General features: G+C 48.7%; 1 protein-coding gene across 1 annotated transcript in view; it reads right to left on the reverse strand.

The window, feature by feature from the left end:
- The window catches only part of B4GALNT2 (beta-1,4-N-acetyl-galactosaminyltransferase 2 (SID blood group)), a gene marked incomplete at both ends in the record, with an annotated part of 30416 nt that overhangs the window by 3283 nt on the left and 1493 nt on the right, over positions 1–25640 (reverse strand). Inside the window, 7 exons of the mRNA XM_080713011.1 lie at positions 2078–2218; positions 3525–3712; positions 7140–7226; positions 11877–12057; positions 16844–16881; positions 20509–20615; positions 24680–24814. Coding sequence (XP_080569137.1) covers positions 2078–2218; positions 3525–3712; positions 7140–7226; positions 11877–12057; positions 16844–16881; positions 20509–20615; positions 24680–24814 — 877 coding nt within the window. The remainder of the gene's footprint in view (positions 1–2077; positions 2219–3524; positions 3713–7139; positions 7227–11876; positions 12058–16843; positions 16882–20508; positions 20616–24679; positions 24815–25640) is intronic.

Below are 25640 nucleotides of genomic sequence, written 5' to 3' on the forward strand. Positions count from 1 at the left end.
GAGACAGGAGGATCGTGCAGGTTTGAAGCCAGCCTCAGCTACTTAGGCTTTCAGCAACTTAGTGAGACCCTGTTTCAAAATAAAATATAAAATAGGGCTGGGAGTATAGCCCGGAGGTAGAAAGCCTCTGGGTTCCACCCCCAGTACCACACACACACACACACACACAAAAAAAAATAGGGCAGGGGGTGTAGCTTGGAGGTCAAATGCCCTTGGGTTCCATCCCCAGACCCACAAAAAAAAAAAAAAAAAAAATCTATATGACAGAGTGAGAGCATTGCTCTGTCTAATCTGCCAGTCTAGGAAGGGAGCTGGAAGTAATGCCTAAACACACCGTGTGTGTGTGTGTGTGTGTGTGTGTGTGTGTGTGTTCTGGGGATTGAACCCAGGGGCATTCTACCTCTGAGCTGCACCCCCAGTTGCATTTTATTCCTTATTTTGAAACAGGGTCTCACTATGTTGTTGAGGCTGGCTTCGAACCTGCGGGATCCTCCTGTCTCCGCCTCCCAAGCGCGGGGATTACAAGCGTGCGCCACCACGCCCGGCAATAATGGTGTTTTTAGCCGGGTGTGGTGGCGCACGCTTGTAATCCCCGCGCTTGGGAGGCGGAGACAGGAGGATCGCGCAGGTTCGAAGCCAGCCGTGCGCGCTGGCTTAGGAGACCCTGTTTCCAAAAATGAAAAATGTAAAAATAGGTCTGGGAGTGTAGCCCGGAGGTAGAAGGGCTTCCAGGAACCCCAGTACCACAAAAAAAAAAAAAACCATTATTTTATTTTATTTTTTTGTGTATGATACTGGAGATTGAACCCAGGAGCATTCTGCCTCCAAGGTTACCTCTAGCCCTAATTTTTTATCCTTTATTTTAAAACGGGGTCTCACTAAGTTGGAGAGGCCCTCACTAAGTAGCTGAGGCTGGTCTCAAACCTGTGATCCTCCTGTGTCAGCCTCCCAAATAGAGGGATTACAAGTGTGCAATACCATGCCTGGCTTTACACACACCTTTTGTGTGTGTGTGTGTGTGTGTGTGTGTGTGTGTGTGTGTGTGGGGTACTGGGGATTGAACCCAGGGGCATTCTGAGCTATATTCCCAGCTCCATTTTTTATTCCTTATTTTGAAACAAAGTCTCACTGAGTACAAGGACCTCTCACTAAGTAGCTGAGGCTGGCTGAGAACCTGGATCATCCTGTCTCAGCCTCCCAAATGCTGAGATTACAAGCATGCACCACTACACCCGGCTACACACACTTTTTATTTAATTAATTTATTTATTTGTGTGTGTGTGTGGTTCTAGGGATGGAACCCAGGGGCTTTCTACCCCTGGGCTATACTCCCAGACCTATTTTATATTTTATTTGGAAACAGGGTCTTAATAAATTGCTGAGAGCCTCACTAAGTAGCTGAGGCTGGCTTTGAACCTGTGTGATCCTCCTGTCTCAGCCTCCCAAAGGTTGGGATTATCAGCGTGTGCCACCACGCCTGGCTTTATTTTTTTTTATTTTAAAAGGGGCTCAGAGCTGGGTGGCACATGCTTGTAATCCCAGCATTTGGGAGGCTAAGAGGAGGATCGTGGTTCGAGGACAGCCTCAGCTACTTTGTGAGGCCCTTTGAAACTCAGTAAGACCCTGTTTCAAAATAAAGAATAAAGCTGGGCATAGTGGCACACGCTTGTAATCCCAGCATTTGGGAGGCTGAGACCGGAGGATCACAGTTCACGAACAGTCTCAGCTACTTAGTGAGGCCCTCTGCAACTTAGTGAGACCTGGTTTCAAAATAAAGAATAAAAAATTGGGCAGAGGGTGTAGCTCGGAAGTCAAATGCCTCTGGGCTCCATCCCCAGACCCGCAAAAAAAAAAAAAAAAAAAAAAAAGTAGAATAACTGAATTTTAAGGGTCAGATGCAAGTTGCTCAAAGAAAAGTAAGCCTGGGGCCAAAAGCAGAAGTCACGCATCTCCTGATTCCAGTAAGATGCTCCCTCCCTCAAGGCCAGCCGACTTGTCTCCTGCTTGGCCCCAACTCTTCCCTCTTGCTCTGCTCCCCCTTGCCCACTGCCCCAGCCTGCCGCTGCTTGTCCCTTACCACGTCCAGCTCCGTTTTCTCCAGGACGTCCACCAGCACTTCAATCTTGGTTTTGTTGTTGAAGAGAAAATCATCATCCACCCAGAGAACATACTTGGTGGTGACCTGAGAGATGGCGAGGTTCCGACCAGCAAACCAGCCCTGTAAGTGGCACAGGGTCAGAGCACAGTCACCTGGGAGCTTCCTGGACTCCCACTTTGCTGGGCTGCACCCCAGACAGGTTAAGTCAGAACCTGCGGCTGTGAGTCCAATGAGCCCCCAAGGCCAGGAACCACTGAGCCGGAGGGAGTTATGGCCAGTGCTGGTCCTGAGGTTGAACCCATGGCATTTTACCTCTGAGCTACTCCCAGCCTTTTTTATTTTTTGTTTTGAAACAGGATCTTACTAAGTTGGTGAGGCTGACCTCAAACCTGTGATCCTCCTGTCTTAGCCAACCAAGTACTGGGATTAAAGGAGTGTGTCCGGCTCTTCTGTTTTGTTTGTTTTGTTTTGGGTTCTGGGATAGAACCCAGGGGCATCATATCGCTGAACTATACCCTCAGCCTTTTTTTTTTTTTTTTTTTTTTTCTGAAACAGGGTTTTGCTAGGTTGCGGAGAGTCTCGCTAAATTACTGAGGCTGTCCTTGAACGTGCAATCCTCCTGTTTCAGCCTCCCAAGTCCTGGGATTACAAGCCTGCACCACCGTGCCCAGATGGACAATCGCTTTTTGGATCAAAGACTGAGAAAAAGAAAAGCTGGAAAGTTCTTCATTGGCCCTGTGGCCTCTATGAATTTACCTGAGTCCTTTTCCACCCTACCATTTCTGTGGCTCCCTGCTTACCTCCTGGGAGACATCGAATGTGGGGAACAGCTGCTATGTATAATATCCATTTCCTCCTCTGTCCTTGTAGGAAGGTGTGTAGGGGAGAGAAACAAGGAAGGGAAAGAGAGGCGGTGGGGAGAGAGACAGACAGGTAGACAGACGGACATCAGATCCTAGCTTGGATGGGATCATGAAGATGAGATCTTCCTTCCTTCCTTCCTTCCTTCCTTCCTTCCTTCCTTCCTTCCTTTCTCGTGGTACTGGGGTGGATCCCAGAGGCTTTCTACCCCCAGGCCACACTCCCAGACCTATTTTTTCATATTTTATTTGGAAACAGGGCCTCACTAAGAGAGCCTCACTAATTCTCTGCTGTTGGATCTACGGCTCAGGCATCCTGGGGATGTCAGAGACCTTCTAAGGACCCCTATCAATTTCCACACCAAATATAAAGGCAGGTGGAGTAACCGCCCCACTCATGCAGAAAAGTGAGGGTGCCCTGAATAGTGAAGGGGCTCAGGGGAGCATCCCCTCCCTCCTGCTCCAGGATCCTGCTGCCTTGGGAAGACCACTGAAGGAGCCCTATCGGGGTAGCGCCTGGTTCTGGGGCCCTCTTACCCTGTGCCCCCAATCTGCGAGGGACCTACCTTCCCAAAGGGCATGGTGTAGTACTCCACATGATCGTCTGTAATATTCAGGGGCTTCTCGCCGTCGTCAGCCACGACCACAGTCAGGTCTGGGTAGTACTCTCGGATACTCCGGAGCAGCGCCATGAGCTTGTGGGGGCGAAGGAAAGTCTTGGTGGCGATGGTCACTAGGTTTCTGAGCTTCCTCTCTGAACAAGAAAGGGCAGATGCCGGAGCTGTCTTGCAGGAAGCCTTACCATCCTGACTTTCTTTTTGATGGTGTGTGTGTGTGTGTGTGTGTGTGTGTTGTGTGTGCAAGTATGGCGTACTGGAGATTGAACCCAGGGGCATTCTACCTCAAAGCTATGCCTCTAGCCCTACTTTGTCCTTATTTTGAAACAGGGTCTCACTAGCTTGATGAGAGCCGCACTCAGTTGCTGAGGCCGTCCTTGAACCTGCAATCCTCCTGTGTCAGCCTCCCAAGTACTGGGATTATAGGTGTGCACCACCACGCGTGGCTTTTCTGATGGGTTTTGTTTTGTTTGCTTTTTCCAGTGTGGCGGGGGCGGGGGGGTAACCCTAGGTTCTCACACAGTCTAGGCAAGCACTTAATCACTGAGCTACATCGCCAACCCTGCTGGCTTCTTTTTTTGTTTTGTTTTGTGGTCCTGGGAATTGAACCAAATGGCAATCTACCTTTGATCTGCACTATCTGGGATATTTATTTATTTTTGGTACTAGGGAATGAACCCCTGGGACTTTAGGTGTTTTTCATTTGTTTGTTTTTGTGGTACTGGAGATGGAACCCAAGGGCATTCTACCTCTGAACTATACCCCCTGCCCAATTTTTTATTCTTTATTTTGAAACAGGGTCTCACTTAAGTTGCGGAGGGCCTCGCTAAGTAGCTGAGGCTGGCCAAGAACTGCGATCCTGTCTCAGCCTCCCAAATGCTGAGATTTACAAGCATGTGCCACCACACCTGGCTTTTTTATTCTTTCTTTCTTTCTTTCTTTCTTTCTTTCTTTCTTTCTTTTGGTGGTTTGGTGGTACTGGAGGTGGAACCCTGAGGCTTTCTACCTCCGGGCTATACTCCCAGCCCTATCTTATATTTTTATTTGGAAACAGGGTCTCACTAAGTTGCTGAGAGCCTCACTCAGTAGCTGAGGTTGGCTTCGAACCTGTGCAATCCTCCTGTCTCAGCATCCCAAGCGCGGGAATTACAAGCATGCGCCACCATGCAGCTTTTATTCTTTATTTTGAAACAGGGTCTCAATGAGTTGCAAAAGGCCTCACTAAGTAGCTGAGGCTGTCCTCAAATGGAGATCCTCCTGTCTCAGCCTCCCAAATGCTGGGATTACAAGTGTGAACTACCACACCCAGCAGCCTTTTTTTTTTTTTTTTTTTTTTTTTTGTGGTACTGGGGTTCCTGGAAGCCCTTCTACCTCCGGGCTACACTCCCAGACCAATTTTTTTATTTTTGGAAACAGGGTCTCTTAAGCCAGCACGGCTGGCTTCGAACCTGCGTGATCTTCCTGTCTCCGCCTCCCAAGCGCTGGGATTACAAGCGTGCGCCACCACGCCCGGCGGCCTTTTCATTTTTTATTGCCCTTTTTATTTTTTTTTATTTTGAGGCAGGGTCTTGCTAAATTAGACTGGGTTTGAATCTGCTATTCTCCTGTTTTATCATCTCGATGAGGAGATAGAAAGGAAATAGGCAGATAGGAAAAAGGCCTTGCTAGAAAAAAATTAATTTCCTGAAGGGCGAGGGGCCAAGGTTCAGAGATAATAAGGACCAAAGCTTCACAAAACCATTTGGTTACTAATCAACAAACCCAGGAGCCATCACTGGAGCAAGAGAGCAAGTCTGACACTTCTTTTTTTTTTTTTTTGGTGGTGGTACTGGGGTTCCTGGAAGCTCTTCTACCTCTGGGCTACACTCCCAGACCTATTTTTACATTTTTATTTGGAAACAGGGTCTCCTAAGCCAGCGCACACGGCTGGCTTCGAACCTGCACGATCCCTCTGTCTCTGCCTCTCAAGCGTGAGCCACCACGCCTGGCTAAGTCTGACACTTCTGAAAGGAGACTCTTCAAAGGACTTGCAAATACCCTATGCAAATTCTGAGAGCTGCTTCCCAGAATTCCCAGGATCCCAAACTCACCACAACCAACAGAGGACACGCAGACATCTGGCAAAACCCCTGGTGCAGCCACCAAATTGGGTTTTTCCCTCTCGGGGACCCCCTCCCCTTTTGGGGAGCTGTTCTCTCTCTCACAGGTCGTGTTAGCCTTAAGAGAAGGCGGAATGCAATGAAGGCATTTGGCCCTCATTGCTCTCGGGTAGTGACCTGAAGGCCTCTGCTGGACATCAAGGCTGACCAGGGCCCCTAGGGGTGACCTGCACTTCTTTTCTGGCAGATCGTGTGGATCCTGGGAGAAAGTAGTTTGCAATTGATGGCACTTGGCTCGGGCAACACTCGGGTAGTGACCTGAAGGCAGCTACTGGACACCAGAGCCCCGACAGCCCCTTTGGGGTGTTCAGCCACTTTTCCCTATTCCTTTCTGGCAGATCGCGTGGACTCTGGAAAAAAGCAGCTTGTAATTGAAGGTATTCAGCTTGGGCTACTCTCAAGTATTGTCCTGAAGGCAGCTGCTGAACCCCAGAGTTCCGACAGCCCCTTTGGGGTGTTCAGCCACCTTTCCCCATTCCCTACTGCTTCCAATAAACCATTTATTCCCCTTCCTGCAGTCTGGGGGTGTCATTCTTCGTTCACCGTAGACAAGAACCCGGTAAGAAAAGGCCAAGTTTCTTCTCAAGAAACTCCGTTTCATCTATGATGAAACTCCAGGTTTCTTCTCAGGAAACCCCCCTTTTCATCTTGGGGGGCTCAGAAGAAACCCCCATTTCATCACTACATTGCTGAGGCTGTTCTCAAACCTGCTCTCCACTTTCTCAGCCTCCCAAGTACTGACTGAGATTACAGCCATGCCCTACCATGTCCAGCCACCATCCACCTGTAATTTATTAATTCACCCTCCTTTAATTTGAAATGCTCCCTTTTTCATACAGTGAAATTTCAGTATGTATTGGGTCTACTTCTGGATTTCCAGTTTGATTCATTAACATATCTATTTGTGCTCTAATACCACTTTGTCTTTATTACATATTAGAATGTTATAATTATTTGATTTCTTTTCAAAATCAGCACAAACCACATAGTAAGTTAAATATAATTAAGCAAACCAGGCGTAGTGGCACATGCTTGTAATTCCAGCATTTGGGAGGCTGAGACGGGAGGATCTGCCTCGTGGTTCGAAGACAGCCTCAGCTACTGAGTAAGGCTCTTTGCAACTCAGTGAGACCCTGTTTCAAAATAAGGAATAAAAAATAGGGCTGGGGGTGTAGCTCGGAGGTAGAATGCCCCTGGGTTCCATCCCCAGTATTGCAAAACAAACAACAAACAAAAGAAAATGGGATTGTCCCTGGGTTCACTCTCTAGTGCCACAGTACATCAGTCAATCAGCATGTCAGTCCTGTGGTTTTGGTCAATTCTCCACCTCAAAGGCCACCCCCTCCAACATTCACCAACAGGTCTACAGGATGCTGTCACGGAGCCCCAAGGACAAGGGCCTTACCTGGTCCAGGGTCATATAACTTGGGTATGATGGGATGGCGGATGGTCACTGGGAACTTGGCCACTGAGGACTTGGACTCCAAACTCACTATAGAGGGAGGAATGAGGTCAGAGCCTGGGCAGCAACCTGTCTACACCACAATCTGGGCTGCCCCAGGGAAGCCGGCGGGAGGGGGTTGGGATGGAGGTGGTAAGAGTCCTGGCTGAGCTGCGACTGATGACTCCATAATCCTACAGCACCAGGCGTGTCCGGGACAGCCGGCTAAATGCCTGCCCAGCCCTGCTCTCCTCTCTGGGAGGGTCCCGCGGTGGAGCGTGCTGGAGAGCCAAGGGTCTGAATGTAGTTGGACTGTGCTCTGCACCAGCTGCAATACCTGGAGAAAATCACTTTATCGCCTTCTCCATCTCAAAACCAGGATAATGCTACTGTCTCTATTTTACCTCTCAGGGCCATTTTCTTTTTCTTTCTTTCTTTTTCTTTTCTTTTCTTTTTTTTTTTTTTTTTTTTTTTTTGCGGTATGGGGGCTGGAACCCAAGGGCCTTCTACCTCCAAGCTACACCCCCAGCCCTATTTTTTATTCTTTATTATTATTTTTTATCTTTTTGTTTTTTGTTTGTTTGTTTGTTTGTTTTGGTGGCACTAGGGGTGGAACCCAGAGGCTTTCTACCTCCAGTCTATACTCCCAGACCTTTTTTATATTTTATTTGGAAACAGGGTCTCACTAAGTTGCTGAAAGCCTCACTAAGTAGCTGAGGCTGGCTTCGAACCTGCGTGATCCTCCTGTCTCAGCCTCCCAAGCGGGGGATTACAAGTGTGTGCCACCACGCCCGCCTTTTATTCTTTATTTTGAAACAGGGCCTCACTAAGTTGCAAAGGGCCTCACTAAGTAGCTGAGGCTGTCCGCAAACCGTGATCCTCCTGTCTCAGCCTCCCTAATGCTGGGATTACAAGAGTGGGCCACTACACTTGGCTTCTTTTTTTTCTTTTTTCTTTTTTGCGGTACTAGGGATGGACTCCAGGGGCATTCTACTTCCGAGCTACAACCCCAGCCCTATTTTTTATTCTTTATTTTGAAACAGAGTCTCATTGAGCTGCAAAGGGCCTCACTTAAGTAGCTGAGGCTGTCTTCAAACCATGATCCTCCTGTCTCAGCCTCCCAAATGCTGGGATTCCAAGGGTGTGCTACCATGCCAGGCTTCACAAGGTCATTTTAAAAAACGGAAATGCTTTAAAATCTGCAGGTGAGCCAGGCATGGTGGTGCACGCTTGTAATCCTAGCGCTTGGGAGGATGAGACAGGAGGATCGCACAGGTTTGAAGGCAGCCTCAGCTACTTAGTGAGGCTCTCAGCAATTTAGTGAGACCCTGTATCCAAATAAAATACAAAAATGGGTCTGGGAGTGTAGCCTGGAAGTAGAAAGCCCCTGGTTCCATACACAGTACCACCAAAAAAACAAAAACAAAAACAGAAAATCTGTAGTAACCTGACCGGCATAGTGACACACCCTTGTAATCCCAGTACTTGGGAGCCTGAGACAGGAGAATCACATATTTGCAGACAGACTCAGCTACTTATTTAGGCCCTCTGCAACTTAGTGAGACCCAGTTTCAAAATAAAGAATAAAAAATTGGGCTGGGGGTGTGGCTCGGAGGTAGAATGCCCCTGGGTTCAATCCCCAGCACCACACAAAAAATAAAATAAAATATGTAGGTGTCTAGACACCTATAGTCTCAGGATTTGGGAGGCAGAGACAGGAGCATAGATTCAAGGCCAGACTCAGCAACTTAGTGAGACCCTGTTTCAAAAGAAAAATAAAATCAGGCTGGAGGTAAGCCTGGCATGGTGGCACACGCTTGTAATCCCAGCATTTAGGAGGCTGAGACAGCAGGATGGTGTTTCGAAGACAGCCTCAGCTACTTAGTGGGGCCCTTTGCAACTCAGTGAGGCCCTGTTTCAAAATAAAAAATAGGGCTGGGGGTGTAGCTCAAAGGTAGAATGCCTCTGGGTTCCATCCCCAGTACCAAAAAAAAAAAAAAAAAAAAAAAATCGGGCTGGGGGTTTAGCTCAGAGGTAGAACACCCTGGGTTCCACCCCGGGTACCACACACAACATGGGAAGATGGGGAGCGCTATCCTTTGAGCTGGGGTCACGGTGATTTCTCCTATGTTACATTTGTTTTATTAGTGTCCTGGGAATGCAAACTGTGTAGCTGCTCAAAAAAGAAAAGGGTGCTTTTAATCAATCCAGAAAGAAATGGAAGCCGCCCTGAGGGAGGCAGGAACTGTTCTCCCTGGGATTCTGGGGATGTGGGGAGGAGGCCAAGTTGCTGCCTGCAAAACTGAGAGTCCTCCCACATCCTCCTTCTGTTAATGCCCAGGACAAGATACAGAGGCATAGACTGGCTCCCTCTTTTTTTTTTTTTTTTTTTTGTGGTACTGGGGTTCCTGGAAGCCCTTCTACATCCACGCTACACTCCCAGACCTATTTTTATTTTTTATTTTTATTTGGAAACAGGGTCTCTTAAGCCAGCAAGGCTGGCTCCGAACCAGCATGATCCTCCTATCTCCACCTCCCAAGCGCGGGGATTACAAGTGTGCACCACCACCCCGGCAGACTGGCTCCCTCTTCTACCACAGCTAAAGACCTCGGCCTCGAGAGCTGCAGGGAATGGGCGACGGAATGGGTGCTATGGTTTGGGTCGGTGACCCGCAGAGGCTTGATCCCTGGAGGCACTGCTGGGGGTGAGGACAGTGGGAGGTCCTGGGGCATCACGGGGTGTCCCTGTGCGGATGGCACACCCTAGCCCCTAGCCCCTTCCTCTTTACTTTTCGCTTGCTGGCCCTGAGGAGAACGGTTCTGCCCTCCCCACACCGTGCGGCCTCACCACGAGCCCAAGAGCCAAGGGAACAAATGACCTGGGCTGAGACCTCCAGAACTGTGGCCAAGATAAACCTGTCTTCCTTTGTTTTTCTTTTTGTTTTGTTTTGTTATTGTTTTGTGGTACAGGGCCTTGAACACACAGAAGTGCTACTTCCAAGCTACACCCTCAGCCTTCTATGTGTGTGTGTGTGGGGGGGGCGTGTACTAGGGATGGAACCCAGGGGCATTCTACCTCTGAGCTACACCCCAGCCCAAATTTTTTATTCTTTATTTTGAAACAGGGTCTCACTAAGTTAGAGGGCCTTACTAAGTAGCTGAGGCTGGCTGCAAACTCCCATGCTCCTGTCTCTGCCTTCCAAACGCTGGGATTACAAGAGTGTGCCACCACACCTGGCTTTATATATTATTTGGAATCAGGGTCTCACTTAGTTGCTGAGAGCCTCACTAAGTAGCTGAGGCTGGCTTCGAAACTGTGATCCTCCTGTCTCAGCCTCCCAAGTACTGGGATTACAAGCGTGCGCCACCATACCTGGCAACCCAGGAGTGCTCCACCTCTGAGCTACACTCTAGCACTACATTATTATTATTATTATTATTATTATTATTATTATTACTATTATTATTATTATTAATTTATTTATTTTGAGACCAGTCTCACTAAGTTGCAGAGGGCCTGAGTAGCTGAAGCTGGCTGCAAATCTGCAATCCTCCAGTCTCAGCCTCTCAAGTATTAGAATTACAAGCATATTCCTTGTAATTGGCTTGCTAGACTGTTAAAAATCTTGCTAAATTGCTGACAGTGACTTTGACCCTTCAGCTTCCTGTCTCAGCCTCCCACTCCTTTCTTTTTTATAAATTAATTACGCTAGTTGTGGTGACACATGCTTATAATCCCAGAACTTGGGAAGCTGAGACAGGAAAATTGCAGGTTCAAAGCCACAATTGGCAATTTAGCGAGGCTCTCAGCAACCTAGTGAGACCCAGTTTCCAAATAAGATATAAAGTCAGGCTGGCCGAGTGTGGTGGCTCACACGTGTAATACCAGCGCTTGGGAGGCTGAGGCAGGAGGATCGCACAGGTTTGAAGCCAGCCTCAGCTACTTAGTGAGGGTCTCAGCAACTTAGTGAGACCTTGTTTCCAAATAAAATATAAAAAAGGTCTGGGAGTATAGCCCGGAGGTAGAAAGCGTCTGGGTTCCACCCCTAGTACCATCAAAAAACAAAAAAAAACAAAAACCCAAATAAAATATAAAATAGGTCTGGGAGTATAGCCCGAAGGTAGAAAAGCTTCTGGGTTCCACCCCCAGTACCACCAAAAAAATAAAAAAATAAAATCAGGCTGAGAGTGTGGCTTGGAGGTAGAATGCCTCTGGGTTCCATCCCCAGTACAAAAAAGAAAGTTGAAGCCAGGCGTGGTGGCGCACGCTTGTAATCCCCGCGCTTGGGAGGCGGAGACAGGAGGATCGCGCAGGTTCGAAGCCAGCCGTGCTGGCGTAAGAGACCCTGTTTCAAAAATATAAAATAGGTCTGGGAGTGTAGCCCGGAGGTAGAAGGCCTTCCAGGAACCCCAGTACCACCAAAAAAAAAAAAAAAGTTGAGGACTCAGGCATTTGCGACTATGACAGGTAACTAACACAGGTGGTTTTATGACCTAGTCTTTCCTCGAGTCACTCTGTGAGGTCAGCGGCAACGTGGGGATAGTATTGGGCACAGCAATTGGGAGAATGAGTGCCCTGCTGTAGCAGCAGATGCAACGAAAGACCCTTAAAAGCAGGCAGGCTTCCTGGAGCAAGAAGGCTGAGGAGAGCCAGGGATCTTCTAGTCCCCGAGCATTTGCATTCCAAGAACATGTTCTCACCCATGTCCACCCTGCGGTGTTGGTACCCCGTGCTGGTGTATGTCACATGCTGGAGGACAAAATTCAAAAGTTTCCGGTCCCTGGTGGAAATGGTCATCTGCTTCTGGCCTCTGCCCTGTACCACCTGGTCCGGGGTGTCGGCAACGGTGTTCAGTGTTCCCAGAGAGGCTGTCAGGGTGACCTGTGGGTGGCGTGAAGTATATTTGCATTATTGTGCCCCTACCAGTCACCACCATCTACCTCTAGAACTTCTTCATCATCCCCAACTGAAACTTTGTGCCCACTTAACATCAACTCCCTCTCCCCATTTCTCCATCCCTGGTAGAAAGATGCTAAATGCAGGGATTGGAAAATATACGCCTCCAAAGGCATATGCTCAGGATGGCCAGCAGGGGGCAGAGCGCACAAGGGTGCGAGGCAACTGGGACGCTCCTGGCTGCGGAGAACTGCCTTTGCGGAGAATTCCTGCCCCTGCTAGGTGGAGCCCTCCCATCCCCACCTCCTCCCGGCAGGTTTAAGGAACTATTTCTGCACTTTTATCTCTTGGCTTGCTGGATACCATCCTTCTTAGTCCATCCACTGATGGTTTTGACTTCCATGATGGTATCCTATAGAGTTATTGCTGAAATTTGGTGGGGATCATTTCTTTTCTTTCTTTCTTTCTTTTTTTTTTTTTTTGCGGGTCTGGGGATGGAACCCAGGGGCATTTGACCTCCAAGCTACACCCCCCCACACACGCCCTATTTTATTATTCTTTACTTTGAAACAGGGTCTCACTAAGTTGCAGAGGGCCTCACTAAGTAGCCGAGGCTGTCCGTGAACCGTCATCCTCTGGTCTCAGCCTCCCAAGAGCTGGCTGTGGTGGCACACCTGTGGGAGGCTAAGACAGGAGGATCACACGTTTGGGGCTAGCCTCAGCAACTTAGACCCTGTTTCAAAAGAAAAGAATAAGCTGGGTGTGGTGGCACACGCTTGTCATCCCAGCATTTGGGAGGCTGAGATCAGAGGATTGCAGTTCGCGGACAGCCTCAGCTACTTAGTGAGGCCCTCTGCAACTTAGTGAGACCCTGTTTCAAAATAAAGAATAAAAAATAGGGCTGGGGGTTTAACTCAGAAGTAGAATGCCCCTGGGTTCCATCCCCAGTACAATAAATAAATAAATAAATAAATAAATAAATAAATAAATTGGGCTAGGGATATAGCTTAGAGGTAGAATGTCTCTGGATTCTAGCCCTAGTAACACACACACACACACACACACACACACACACACACACACACACACACATTCTAGGATACACTTCCCTAATATTGCTTAATTATATTTAACTTACTATGTGGTTTGTGCTTACTTTGAGGAAAAAATTGAGTAGTTAGGGCTGGGATGTAGCCCAGTGGCAAAGTGTTTGCCTTTCAAGTTCTTTACTCTGGGTCCAATTCCCAGTTACAAAAAGACCAAAAAAAAAAAAAATTTTTTTTTTAACTAAGGTAACAAGAAAAAGAAATTTATTAACTGAAATAATTATAACATTCTAATATGTAGTAGTAATTAAGAGAGTGGTACTGAAGCATGAATAGATACATCAATGAAACCAAATTGGAAATCCAGCTGGGAGTGGTGGTGCATGCCTACAATTCCGGTACTTGGGAGGCTGAGGCAGGAAAGTCATAGGTTCCAGGCCAGCCTCAGCAATTTAGCAAGGCTCAGCAACTTAATGGGACCTTGTTTCAAAATAAAAAGATAGCTGGGGATGGTGGCACACGCTTGTAATCCCAGCATTTGGGAGGCTGAGACCAGAGGATCGCGGTTTGCGGACAGCCTCAGCTGCTTAGTGAGGCCCTCTGCAATTAGTGAGACCCGGTTTCAAAGTAAAGAATAAAAAAGAGGGCAGGGGATGTAGCTCAGAAGTCAAATGCCCCTGGGTTCCATCCCCAGACCCTCTAAATAAATAAATAAATAAATAAATAAAAGGGCTTGGGTTTAACTCAGGTAGAATGCCTCTAGATTCAATCTCCAGTACCCCTCCCCAAAAAGAAATCCAGATATAGACCCAATACAAGCTGGAATTTCAATGTGTAGCTTCTTAAATTAAAAGGGGGGCAAATTAAAAATTAAAGCTGGATTATTTAAGAAATGATGTGGGAGCCAGGCATGTTGGCACGTTGCTGTAATCCTAGAGCTTGAGAGGCTGAGTAGGAGGATCACAGGTGTAAGAGCAGCCTCAGCAATTTAGCAAAACCCTCCTTCTTCCTTTTCTGTGTCTGGGACTGAACCCAGGGGTATTTTACCTCCAAGCCACACCCAGCCCTATTTAATTTTTGATTTGAAAACAGGCTTTCACTAAGTTGCCGAGGCCGACTTTGAACCTGCAACCTTCCTGTCTCTGCTCCCAAGTATTAGGATTACAGGCAAGAACCACTATGCCCGGCTGACCCTCTCTCTCTATTTTTTTTTTTTTCCAGTACTAGGGATAGAAATCAAGGCATTCTACCTCTGAGCTACACCCCCCCCAACCCCCATCCCTATTTTTTATTCTTTCTTTCTTTATTTATTTATTTTGTGGTACTGGGGATGGAACCCAGGGGCTTTTCTACCTCTGGGCTATACTCCCAGACCTATTTTTTTTATATATTCTTTATTTGGAAACAGGGTCTCACTAAGTTGCTGAGAGCCTCACTCGGTAGCTGAGGCTGGCTTCGAACCTGTGTGATCCTCCTATCTTAGCCTCCCAAGCACTGGGATTACAAGTGTGCACCACTATGCCTGGCTTTATTCTTTATTTTGAAACAGGGTCTCACTGAGTTTCAAAGGGCCTCACTAAGTACCTGAGGCTGTCTTCAAACCGTGATCTTCCTGTCTCAGCCTCCCAAATGCTTGGATTGCAAGTGTGTGCCACCATGCCCAGCTCTGACCCCCTTTTAAAATAAAATAGCCAAGCCGGGTGTGGTGGCGCACGCTTGTAATCCCCGCGCTTGGGAGGCAGAGACAGGAGGATCGCGCAGGTTCGAAGCCAGCCATGCATGCTGGCTTAGGAGACCCTGTTTCCAAATAAAAATATAAAAATAGGTCTGGGAGTGTAGCCCGGAGGTAGAAGGGCTTCCAGGAACCCCACTACCACCAAAAAGATAAATTAAAATAAAATAGCCAGGCATGGTAGCATACCATATACCAGTACTTGGGAGGCTGAGACAGGAGGAGCATAGGTTCAAGGACAGACTCAGCAAGTAGTAAGACTTTCATCCATCTAGTGAGACCCTGTTTAAAAAAAAATAATAATAATAATAATAAGATAGGGCTGGGGATGGAGCTTGGGGGTAGAATGACCCTGGGTTCAATCCCCAGTACTATAAAAATAAAATAAAATAAGCTGAGTGTGGTGGTTCATGCTTGTAATCCCAGCATATGGAAGGCTGAGACAGGAGGATCGCGGTTCGCACACAATCTCAGCTACTTAGGCCCTTTGCAATTCAGTGAGACCCTGTTTCAAAATAAAGAATAAAGAATCGGGCTGGGGGTGTAGCTCAGAGGTAGAATGCTCCTCTGTTCCATCCCCAGTACTGCGAAAAATAAATAAATAAAATAAAAAGGACTGGAGGAGGAGCCTGGCATGGTGTCGCACACTTATAATCCTGGCATTTGGGAGGCTGAGACAGGAGGATCACAGGTTCGCAGCCTGCCTCAGCTACTTAGTAAGGCCCCGTTTCAAAATAAAGAATAAAAAATCGGGCTGGGGGTGTAGCTCGCAGGTAGAATGCCCCTGGGTTCCATCCCCAGTAGCGAAAAACAAAAACAAAACAAAAACAAAACAACAGAAGGAAAGCATGTGAGATCAGCTGTGTGAAAGAGGCAAAAAGCCAATCCATCTCACGCTTGCCTTCAGCTGGCCCAGAAGCGAGTCCTATCAGTCCTTCCTGCAGCACGCAGCTGGAAGAGGACTACTTCCCATTCCCATGGCCACCCCTGCGGCTGCTTGCTCTTGTGCAATAGTCAGGGACCTTTACCAAATGTCAACTGGGTCAGGTCACTCCTGCTGAAAAGATGAGTCAGTCACGGATGTTCTTTGGGAACCCTGCAGCTGTTGCAATGGGGAAGAGAGGCGGCGAGCCTAGAACCACGCACACCCGCTCCTCAGGTGCAGATCTCATCTAGGAAGACGGCGTGAGGGCCGGGCTGCAGCTCAGCGCAGAACACTTGCAGAGCTTGGGTGAGTCCCTGGGTTCCATCCCCAGCCACTCAAGAACAAAGATGACAGAGGGGCAAGAGTGTCAGGGCAAGAGGGGGCTATGTTCAAGGACCCAGGGAGGCTCTGGACGATGGAGGAGCTCCCTCGTCACCAATCCAACCTCAGTCTGGCATGCAGAGGTGGGAAAATTAAAGCTACATTTCCTGGACCCCTTTTTCGGGACAAGGTTACATTCCACCAATCAGATATTCCTTCATAAGACCTAGACCTGGAGCAACATGAAGTAGGGAAAGGAAGGCAGGACACTGAGCACCCTTAGGCTACCAGCCTGATGCCAACAGAGGCCATACCGTGTCACACCCCATGGCCATTCCAGAAGCTTCCTCCTGCAGCAGAAACAGTAGCTACCATGGCAACCAGGGCTGTGTGTGGCCTTGGGAAAGTCCCCCTAGAAACTCCAGCCACTGCCGCAGCGGCAACAGTCACGTGATACGCACAGCCTTCTCCTTCCCACCTTGGCGTAGCCAAAGGCAACCACGCTCCAGGCACAGCAGTGCGTATCTTTAATCCCAGTGCTTGGGAGCTGAGACAGGAGCATCACAGGTTAGAGGCTGGCCTCAGCAACATAGCGAGGCCCTCAGCAACTTAGTGAAACCCTCTTTCAAAATAAAAGAGGGCTCTAGACACACACACACACACACACACACACACACACACACACACAGTCAGCACAATAAAGACAGGATGCCCAGTGCCCAAGAGAGCTGGGGAGGGGACTCTTACCTCATAGACCAGGGCGTCAGGACCTTCAAACTGGAGACCTGGAGGGCACAGGGAAAACAAGAATGCCATCTGAGAAGATGCCAAGGGCCCCTGATGCTTTCCTCTACCTGGCCGGCTCCTGCACGTCCTTGCGGGCCCGCACTGAGGCATCTCCTCCTGTCCGGAGCCCTGGCTGACACAGTCCCCTCTCTCCAGGGCTGTCAGAGGTTTCCCAGGTCTTTCTCAGATCCAGGTGGTTCAAAGGCCTCCAGTGTCCTTCCTCAGCCCCCTCCAGGGGCCTCTGTTACTGTCAGGAAGGCACAACAGTGCTGCACGCTTGTGATCCCAGCATTCGGGAGGCTGAGACCGGAGGCCCGCAGTTCGCGGACAGCCTCAGCTACTTAGTGAGGCCCTCTGCAACTCAGTGAGACCCTGTTTCAAAATAAAGAATAAATAATCGGGCTGGGGGTGTAGCTCAGAGGGTCGAATGCCCCTGGGTTCCATCCCCAGTACCACACTCACCAAAAAAGGTGACATTCCCTAGATGAGGCACCTGATGCAGTCATACCCAGAAATTTAGAAATACCCCACCTAACCCTGGTGGGGGCCAGGGTGTGGGGAGTGGAGAGTTATTGTTAAGTACATACAGTTTCTGTTGGGGGCCTGGGGTGGGGCTCAGTGATAAAGTGCTTGCCTAGCATGTGCAAGGCCCTGACTTCCAGCCCTCCCCCCCCACACACACACACACTTTTGGTTGAGATGATGAAAGGAGCCAGGCGTGGTGGCGCATGCTTGTAATCCCCACACGGGAGGCTGAGACAGGAGGATCGCACAGGTTCGAAGCCAGCCTCAGCTACTTAGTGAGGCTCTCAGCAACTTAGTGAGACCCTGTTTCCAAATAAAGTATAAAATAGGTCTAAGGAGTGTAGCCCAGGGGTAGAAAGCCCCTGGGTTCCACCCTCACCACACACACACAGACAAAAAAAGTTGTTTGCTGTTGTTGTTGTTTTTGGTACTGGGGATTGAACCCAGAGACATTCTACCTCCAAGCTAACACCCTTTTTTACTTACTCATTTATTTTTTGTGTGTGTGGTATTGGGGATTGAACCCAGGGGCATTCTACCTTCGAGCTACACCCCCAGCCTGATTTTATTTCTTATTTAAAAACAGGGTCTTCCTAGGTTGATAAGAGTCTCACCTCTTGCTGAGGCTGTTGTTGAACCTGTGATCCTCCTGTCTCAGCCTCCCAAGTACTGTGATCACAGGTGTGCGCCACCACACCCGGTCAAACATACCTTCTTTACGTGGCCTTTAGAAGCTTACTAAACTCTCACCACCTGTAGAATTCCTAAACATCATTTATTTCAGGGCTGGGTTGTGGTTCCGTGGTAGAGCCCTTGAAGCAGAAGGAGGACTTGGACAGAAGTAACCTGAGCAGGCAGGCACTGCAGGCCCGGGCTGAGGCTCCCCCATCTTCACCCCGGCTCAGCCACAGCTTGGACACCTGTGTTCCTCCTGCCCCGGGCACTTGTTCTCATCGCCACGTCTTTGATGTTGAGATGGATGTTCTGGGTCTTGCTCATTAATGCTGGACCTGAAGTGGACTTAGCTGGCTCTAGGAGACAGGCTGGGTGTTACTGCCACCCAGCCCGGGGTTTGTGGTAGGGGATGCAGAGAGGACTCCACCAGACGGGCACAGAGGCCTACCTTCTGCACTGTGGGGACACATGCACTTATAGGCTCGTGCCTCTGGTCTCTCCTGGTAACTAACATCAAACTTGGTGCTGAGAAGGGATATGATGCTAGCTGGGTGTGGTGGTGTACCACTGTTATCCTAGCACTTGGGAGGCTGAGACAGGACGATTGTAGGTTTGAGGTCAGCCTCAGCAACCTAGCAAAACCCTGTTTCAAAATAAAAAGGACTGGGGGTATAGCTTAAAGATAGAATGTCTCTGAGTTCAATCGCCAGTCCCACAAAAGCAAACTAGAGGGATGTATTGCGGGGTGAAATGTGTGTGGTGTGTGTGTGGGGAGAAGTAATCCCCCCTCCACCACCACACAGACAGACAAACAGAAAAACCGTGGATTCTTGTCCTAAGCTAAGAATAAGTATTCATCGCTTGGACAGCTGCTGAAGATTTAAATAAGTTTATTAAAAAGATAGAAATATAGGAATAGTTACAGCCCTGTGCCGGAGCGGGGCACAGAGGGGCAATTCGAATGAAAATGCCAAAGAACTCCAGTTTACTGAGTTTTTATCCTGTCTTAAGTCCAGCAGGTCCCTGTGATTTTGGAGATAATGTTACCCCTTATCTCCAGCCCCAGGCGGCTCTGCTTCTGTTATCTCTCCAGCCGAATTTATGGCCTAAAGTGGGGGGCATCTCTGTCTCCAGACACAGGCTTTTACCTTTCCTCTTATCCCCCAAAATGTGTGAAATTGTTCTTAGGAATGCAAGGACACACATTTTTCCTGGCTCTAGCCTTCCTTCCTTTACAAATGGAAATTACAAGTCTCTTCTTGTTAGCTAACCCTGACTTTCTTAGTAAAGAAGATATATTTTAAAATTGGAAATCTTTAAACCAGGTGTGGTGGCACATGCTTGTAATCCCTGTGCTTGGGAGGCTGAGACAGGAGGATTACGCAGGTTCGAAGCCAGCCTCAGCTACTTAGTGAGGCGCTCAGCAACTTAGTGAGACCCTGTTTCCAAATAAAATATAAAATAGGTCTGGGGGTATAGGCCGGAGGTAGAAAGCCTCTGGGTTCCACCCCCAGCACCACCGGAAAAAAAAAAAAAAGGGTAAAATTGGAAATCTTTCCCAATACTGACACATTAATACATTTTAAACCCTCTTCCCAATACTAGTACAGGATTATAAAACTCCACTGTGGAGGGAGCTATAAGCAACAGAAATATTCCTATCAAAATGTCCTCCTTTGAGCCGGGCGTGGTGGTGCACGCTTGTGATCCCAGCATTTGGGAGGTTGAGACAGGAGGATCGCGGTTCGCGGACAGCCTCAGCTACTTAGTGATGCCCTCCTCAACTTAGTGAGACCCCACTAAGAGGGTGTAGCTCGGAGATAGAATGGACCCTGGGTTCCATCCCCAGACACACACACACACACACACACACACACACACACACACACACACACATCTCCTCCCTGGATAACACTGACTATGCCCATCATCCATCATGCTGGGGGACTCCAAAATGCCAGTTACCCTAATACTTTTTTTTTGTTGTTGGTACTGGGGTTCCTGGAAGCCCTTCTACCTCTGGGATACACTCCCACGGGCTACACTCTCAGACCTATTTTTTAACCTTTTCATTTGGAAACAGGGTCTCTTAAGCCAGCGAGGCTGGCTCCAACCAGCTCGATCCTCCTGTCTCCGCCTCCCAAGCACCGGGATTACAAGCGTGCGCCACCACGCCCAGCCCTACCCTAATATTCTTAGAGGCACGCAGTTTTGTCTTCTATACTATGGAGCCCAGGGAGGTCGCGGCTACTAAGGGAGGTTCTTTGTGGAGCCAGGAAGGCTGGCAGTGATGGCATCTCCAAGGTTTCTGCGTTGTGCTGCGTGTTCAGCAGGCAGCCACGAGGGACTGCTCCTTCTGCTCCCTCCTTTTGCCTAAGAAGAGTCAGGATTTTGCCTGTAGCCTCCTAGGATGCTGGTGTACCCACCTGGGATGAGAATCGTGTGCAGGGGCATCACCTCCACTCCGTGGACTGGGTACCCAAAGGGCAGGTTGGGCTGAGCCAGCAGGGGCGGCGGGCGTGGCAGCCGTTCTCTGTGGGAGGATGCAAGCATGAGCAGCGGCCCGCTGCTGGGCCCTGCTTGGTCCACCAGGTGGCACAGCCTCGCCCTACCCATGTGGCACAATCAAAGGTAAGTTGTTCCTGTCTCCTGCGTGATATTACTTTGTTGTTGTTTGGTGGTGGTACTGGGGATTGAACCCAGAGGCATTCTACCTCCAAGCTACACCCCCAGCCCTATTTTATTTTATTTTGAAACAGAGTCTCACTAGGTTGATGAGAATCTCATTACTTGTAGAGATGGTCCTTGAACCTGTGGTCCTCCTGTCTCAGCCTCCCAAGTGCTGCGATTACAAGCCTGCGCCACCACGCCCAGCTGGATTGACTCTTGCTTGTCCACCCAATTCGCTGAACTCATTCTGTGGGCCACCGACTGCCCACCTTCACGCACTATTCAGCTCTGCTTTCCCCACCCCGGCAGTGTTGAGGAATGAACCGAGGGCACTGCACCGCCGAGCTACACCCCCAGCCCTTTCCATGTTCTTTTGTTTTGAGACAGGGTCTTTCTAACTTGCAGGGGCTGATCTCGAGCTTGCAATCCTCCTGCCTCAGCCTCTGGAGCAGCTAGAATTACAGGGGTGACCCACCACGCCTGGCTTCTGTGTCACCATGATGGCAGGCAGAGTGTTACATGAAGAGACATCTGACTATGGGAAAGGGTGAGCTACTTAGATCCCTAGACTGTAAGCTCCTTTGGGAGCACTCTACCTCCGAGCTACACCCCCCAGCTCTATTTTTTATTCTTTATTTTGAAACAGGGTCTCACTAAGTAGCTGAATTGCAAAGGGCCTCACTAAGTAGCTGAGGCTGTCTTCGAACTTTGATCCTCCTGTCTCAGCCTCCCAAATGCTGGGATTACAAGCATACATGCCTGGCCCTCTGACTGTTCAAACCCCTTTTCCTGTCCCCTCTTCCCCACTGAGTGCCCTCTGAAATGTGCATGCCCCAAGAGTTCCCCCCATTGTAGGATGCCGGCTTCCTACAAAAACATATTTTCTGTGTCTCCCTTGACCCGTTCTCTTCTTCTAGAGACTCATGGAGCCTTTCTTTGTGCCCGCCAACTATGCCAGGTGCCTGAGTTTCTAGCTACAGAAACCTCAGGAACAGTGTCAGAGAGAAACAGGAGACAGACCAACGGCGGGACAGTTCTGGGCAGATGCAGTCAGAGGGTGTCCGCAGAAGCCAGTTTCTGCTGAAGGTGAGGGCCTGTCACTGATTTGCGGCCACCTATATGCTTTTATTATCTCACCTACTATCCTATAATCTCACTGAGAACAGGGCAGTCACGTTAAAAGTGAAAATATATGCCGGGCGTGGTGGCACACGCTTGTAATCCCCGCGCTTGGGAGGCGGAGACAGGAGGATCGCGCTGGTTCAGAGCCAGCCTCGCTGGCTTAAGAGACCCTGTTTCCACATAAAAAAGCTAAAAAACAGGTCTGGGAGTGTAGCCCGTGGGAGTGTATCCCGGAGATAGAAGGGCTTCCAGGAACCTCAGTACCACCAAAAAAAAAAAAAAAAAAAAGTGAGGATATATATTTTTCATGACAACTCAAAAGCAGGCACTTTTTTTTTTTTTTGGTGCTGGGGATTGAACCCAGGGGCATTCTACCTCTGAATTATACCCCCAGCCTTATTTTATTATTGTTATGATTTATTTTGAAACAAGGTCTCACTATGTTGCAGAGGGCCTCCTCACTAAGTAGCTGAGGCTGTCTTCAAACCTGCGATCCTCCTGTCTCAGCCTACCAAATACAGGAATTACAAGTGTGTGCCACCACGCCTGGCCTCTAGCCCTATTTTTTAATTCTTTATTTTATTTTATTTTATCTGTGGTACTGGGGATGGAACCCAGAGGCATTCTACCTCTGAGCAACACCCTCAGCCCTATTTTTTATCCTTTATTTTGAAACAGAGTCTCACTGAGTTGCAAAGGGCCTAAGTAGCTGAGGCTGGCTTTGAACCTACACAATCCTCCTGTCTCAGCCTCGGGAATACTGAGATTACAAGTGTGCGCCACCACACCCGGCTTTTTTTATTCTTTATTTTGAAACAGGGTCTCACTAAGCTGTGGAGGACCTAAGTAGCTGAGGCTGGCCACAAACCTGTGATCCTCCTGTCTCAACCTCCCGAGTCCTAGGATTACAAGCATGCATCACAACCCCTGCTGCAGATACAGTTTTAGCCCTTTCCTTCCATGAACTCCTTACATCTTCTGGACCACTCTGAGAGGCAAGCACCATTATCACTACAGGGGAGGTTAAGTAGCTTGCCAGAGGTCACACTGCGGAAGCTGCAGGGTCTGAATGCAGCAGGCCTGCCTCCCCCTTCGCTCTGCGCACAGCCAGGTGCACAGGGCTCAGATCCTTGGCAGTCATTTGCATGTTCCACCAGCGGTGATATTCAATGCCCCTTTTCTCTTGCTGCCTGCATCTCTCTCCTGGGAAGACCTCCTTTTGTATGTAGTCCAAGGGGGAAGCTGCTTACTTCAAGAATCAAATACAGAGGATCTGACTTTCCCTTTCTCGTGTGTGTGTGTGTGTGTGTGTGTGTGTGTGTGTGTGTTATGACGCTACCAGGGGAGCTTTACCACTGAGCTGTACCCCCAGCCCAGCCTTTCGTGTGTGTTGGGGGGGGGTACTAAGAATTGAACCCAAGGGCATTCTACCTCTGAGCTACACCCCAGCCCTATTTTTTATTCTTTATTTTGAAACAGGGTCTCATTAAGTTGCAGAGGGCCTCATAAGTAGCTGAGGCCAGCAGGGAACCTGCCATTCTCCTGTCTCAGCCTCCCAAGTACTGGGATTTTGCACCAGGCTCCCCAGCCTTTATTTTATTTATTTTGAAACAGTCTCCTAAATTACCTCGGTTAACCTTGTACTTTGATCCTCCTATCTCAGCCTCCAGAGTACTGTGATTAATAGGCTTGTGCCACCACACCCAGCTTTGCCCTTACTTTTGATTCAAGACTTGGGCTTAGTGCCTAGAGCTAAGGCAGTGAGCTGGGGACAGTGCTCCAGTCAGTGATAACACAGGCAGATGACCTGGGGCTTATCCAGCCCTTCAGTGCCTCCTCGGTGCTTGTCACTGGCTGTCCAGTCACCTACAGATTGGGCAAGACTCCAGAATCTTTCCACCCAATTTCCTCTTGATATAAGTCAGCCAGGATTAATTTCCTCCCTTTTCATCCAACAATCTTGTCGATACACTCTGAGTGTTTATGATTCTTGTAGCTAAAAAAAAAAAAAAAAAAGTGAGTTGGAAATGTTGGTACCTGCCTGTAATCCCAGTACTAGGGAGGCTGAGACAAAAGGATTGTAGGTTTATGATCAGCCTCAGTTACACAGTCAGACTCTCAGCAACCTAGCAAGACTTGGTTCCAAAACAAAAAGGTAAATAAAAGGGCTGGGGCTGGGGATATATGTAGCTTGGAGGTACAATGCCCCTGGGTGCAATTCCCAGTACAAAATAAAGTGACCTATATAGCAGGTGGACAGTATGTCATCAACCAATGAATGAATGGGACGGTGCAGCGTGCTGATGACTATGACGTCACCCGTGTGGCGGCCCAGGGGTATAGAGGCTGTGCCACCATGTTCCACTACTTCAAACCATCTCCATTTCTGTTTTCTTTTTCAGTTTTGAAATGGATTATGTATGCAAAGCTCTATAAATGTTCACTTAAGGACTATCCCCTCAATTCCCTTCCCTTCCCCATTCCCAATAGTTCTGCCAGGGCCTCCTTGAGAGAGAGTACTTCGGCCTTTTTTTCTTTTTGCAGTACTGGAGATGGAACCCAGGGACATTCTACCTCCAGGCGACACCTCCTGCCCTATTTTTTTTCTTTATTTTGAAACAGGGCCTCACTGAGTTGCAAAGGGCCTCACTAAGTAGCTGAGGCTGTCCGCGAACTGTGATTCTCCGGTCTCAGTCTCCCGAATGCTAGGATTACAAGTGTGCGCCACCACACCTGGCTCCAGCCTTTTCTCTTAAGACCCAACCAGTCTCCATCTGCACCGAGAGCCCTCGTGCCCTGCATTACCTCCTCTCAAAGTGTTCAAACTCCACCTGCCTCCTCGCCTTCACCGCTGGGAGGTCGTGCTGGTTGTAGGCATCCTGGAGGTCAAACCTTCTGGGCTCCGTGGCTTCGCATTTGCACTGATTTTTAGGAAATAGCCTAAAATGAGCAAGGGGACTGTGAACATGGATCGGGGCTGATGGGCGGGAGGGCTTGAAGCAATTTTTTTTTTTTTGCAGTACTGGGAATTGAACCCAGCAGCGTTCTACCTCTGAGCTATCCTCCCAGCTCTATTTTATTATTTATCTGGAAACAGCTGAGGCTGGCCAGAACCCACAATACTCCTGAGTCAGCCTCCCAAGTAATGGGACTACAAAAGTGTGCTATGCCCAGATTAAAATGATTTTTTTTTCAGGTCTGGGGATGGAACCCAGGGGCATTCAACCTCCGAGCTAAACCCCTTCCCTATGTTTTATTTTGAAACAGGGTCTCACTAAGTTGTGGAGGTCCTCACTAAGTAGCTGAGGCTGTCCGCAAACCACAGGTTCCCGAATGCTGGGATTACAAGCTTGTGCCACCACGCCCGGCTTAAGGGACTTCTAATCACCCTAAACATCTCCTTCCCCACATCTGCTGCCCTAACTAGGTTGAGACCCTGTAACCTCTCGGAGGAGACACAAAGAGGGAGAAAAGGGGAAGAGAGGAAAACTGGAGACCACCTCCATCCCCAGGTCTTTTTACTTTTATTTTGAGATGGAATCTTGCTAGGTTACCAAGCATGGCCTCAAACTTGTGGTCAGAGCTCCAACCTCAGCCTCCCAAGTAGCTGGGATTAGAGGTGTTAAGTGACCATGCCTGCTCCCCTTCTTTTGAATTATCCCCTGTACCTACCCTCTTTTCACCTGAGAGCTATCAGAGTAATAGCAACATCCCGAGTCCACTAGAAGAGAGAGCAGAGGGACAGACAGCAAGGCTGTGCCTGCCC

The sequence above is a fragment of the Muscardinus avellanarius genome (assembly GCF_963383645.1).
Source record: "Muscardinus avellanarius genome assembly, chromosome: 16".
Classification (NCBI taxonomy): domain Eukaryota; kingdom Metazoa; phylum Chordata; class Mammalia; order Rodentia; family Gliridae; genus Muscardinus; species Muscardinus avellanarius.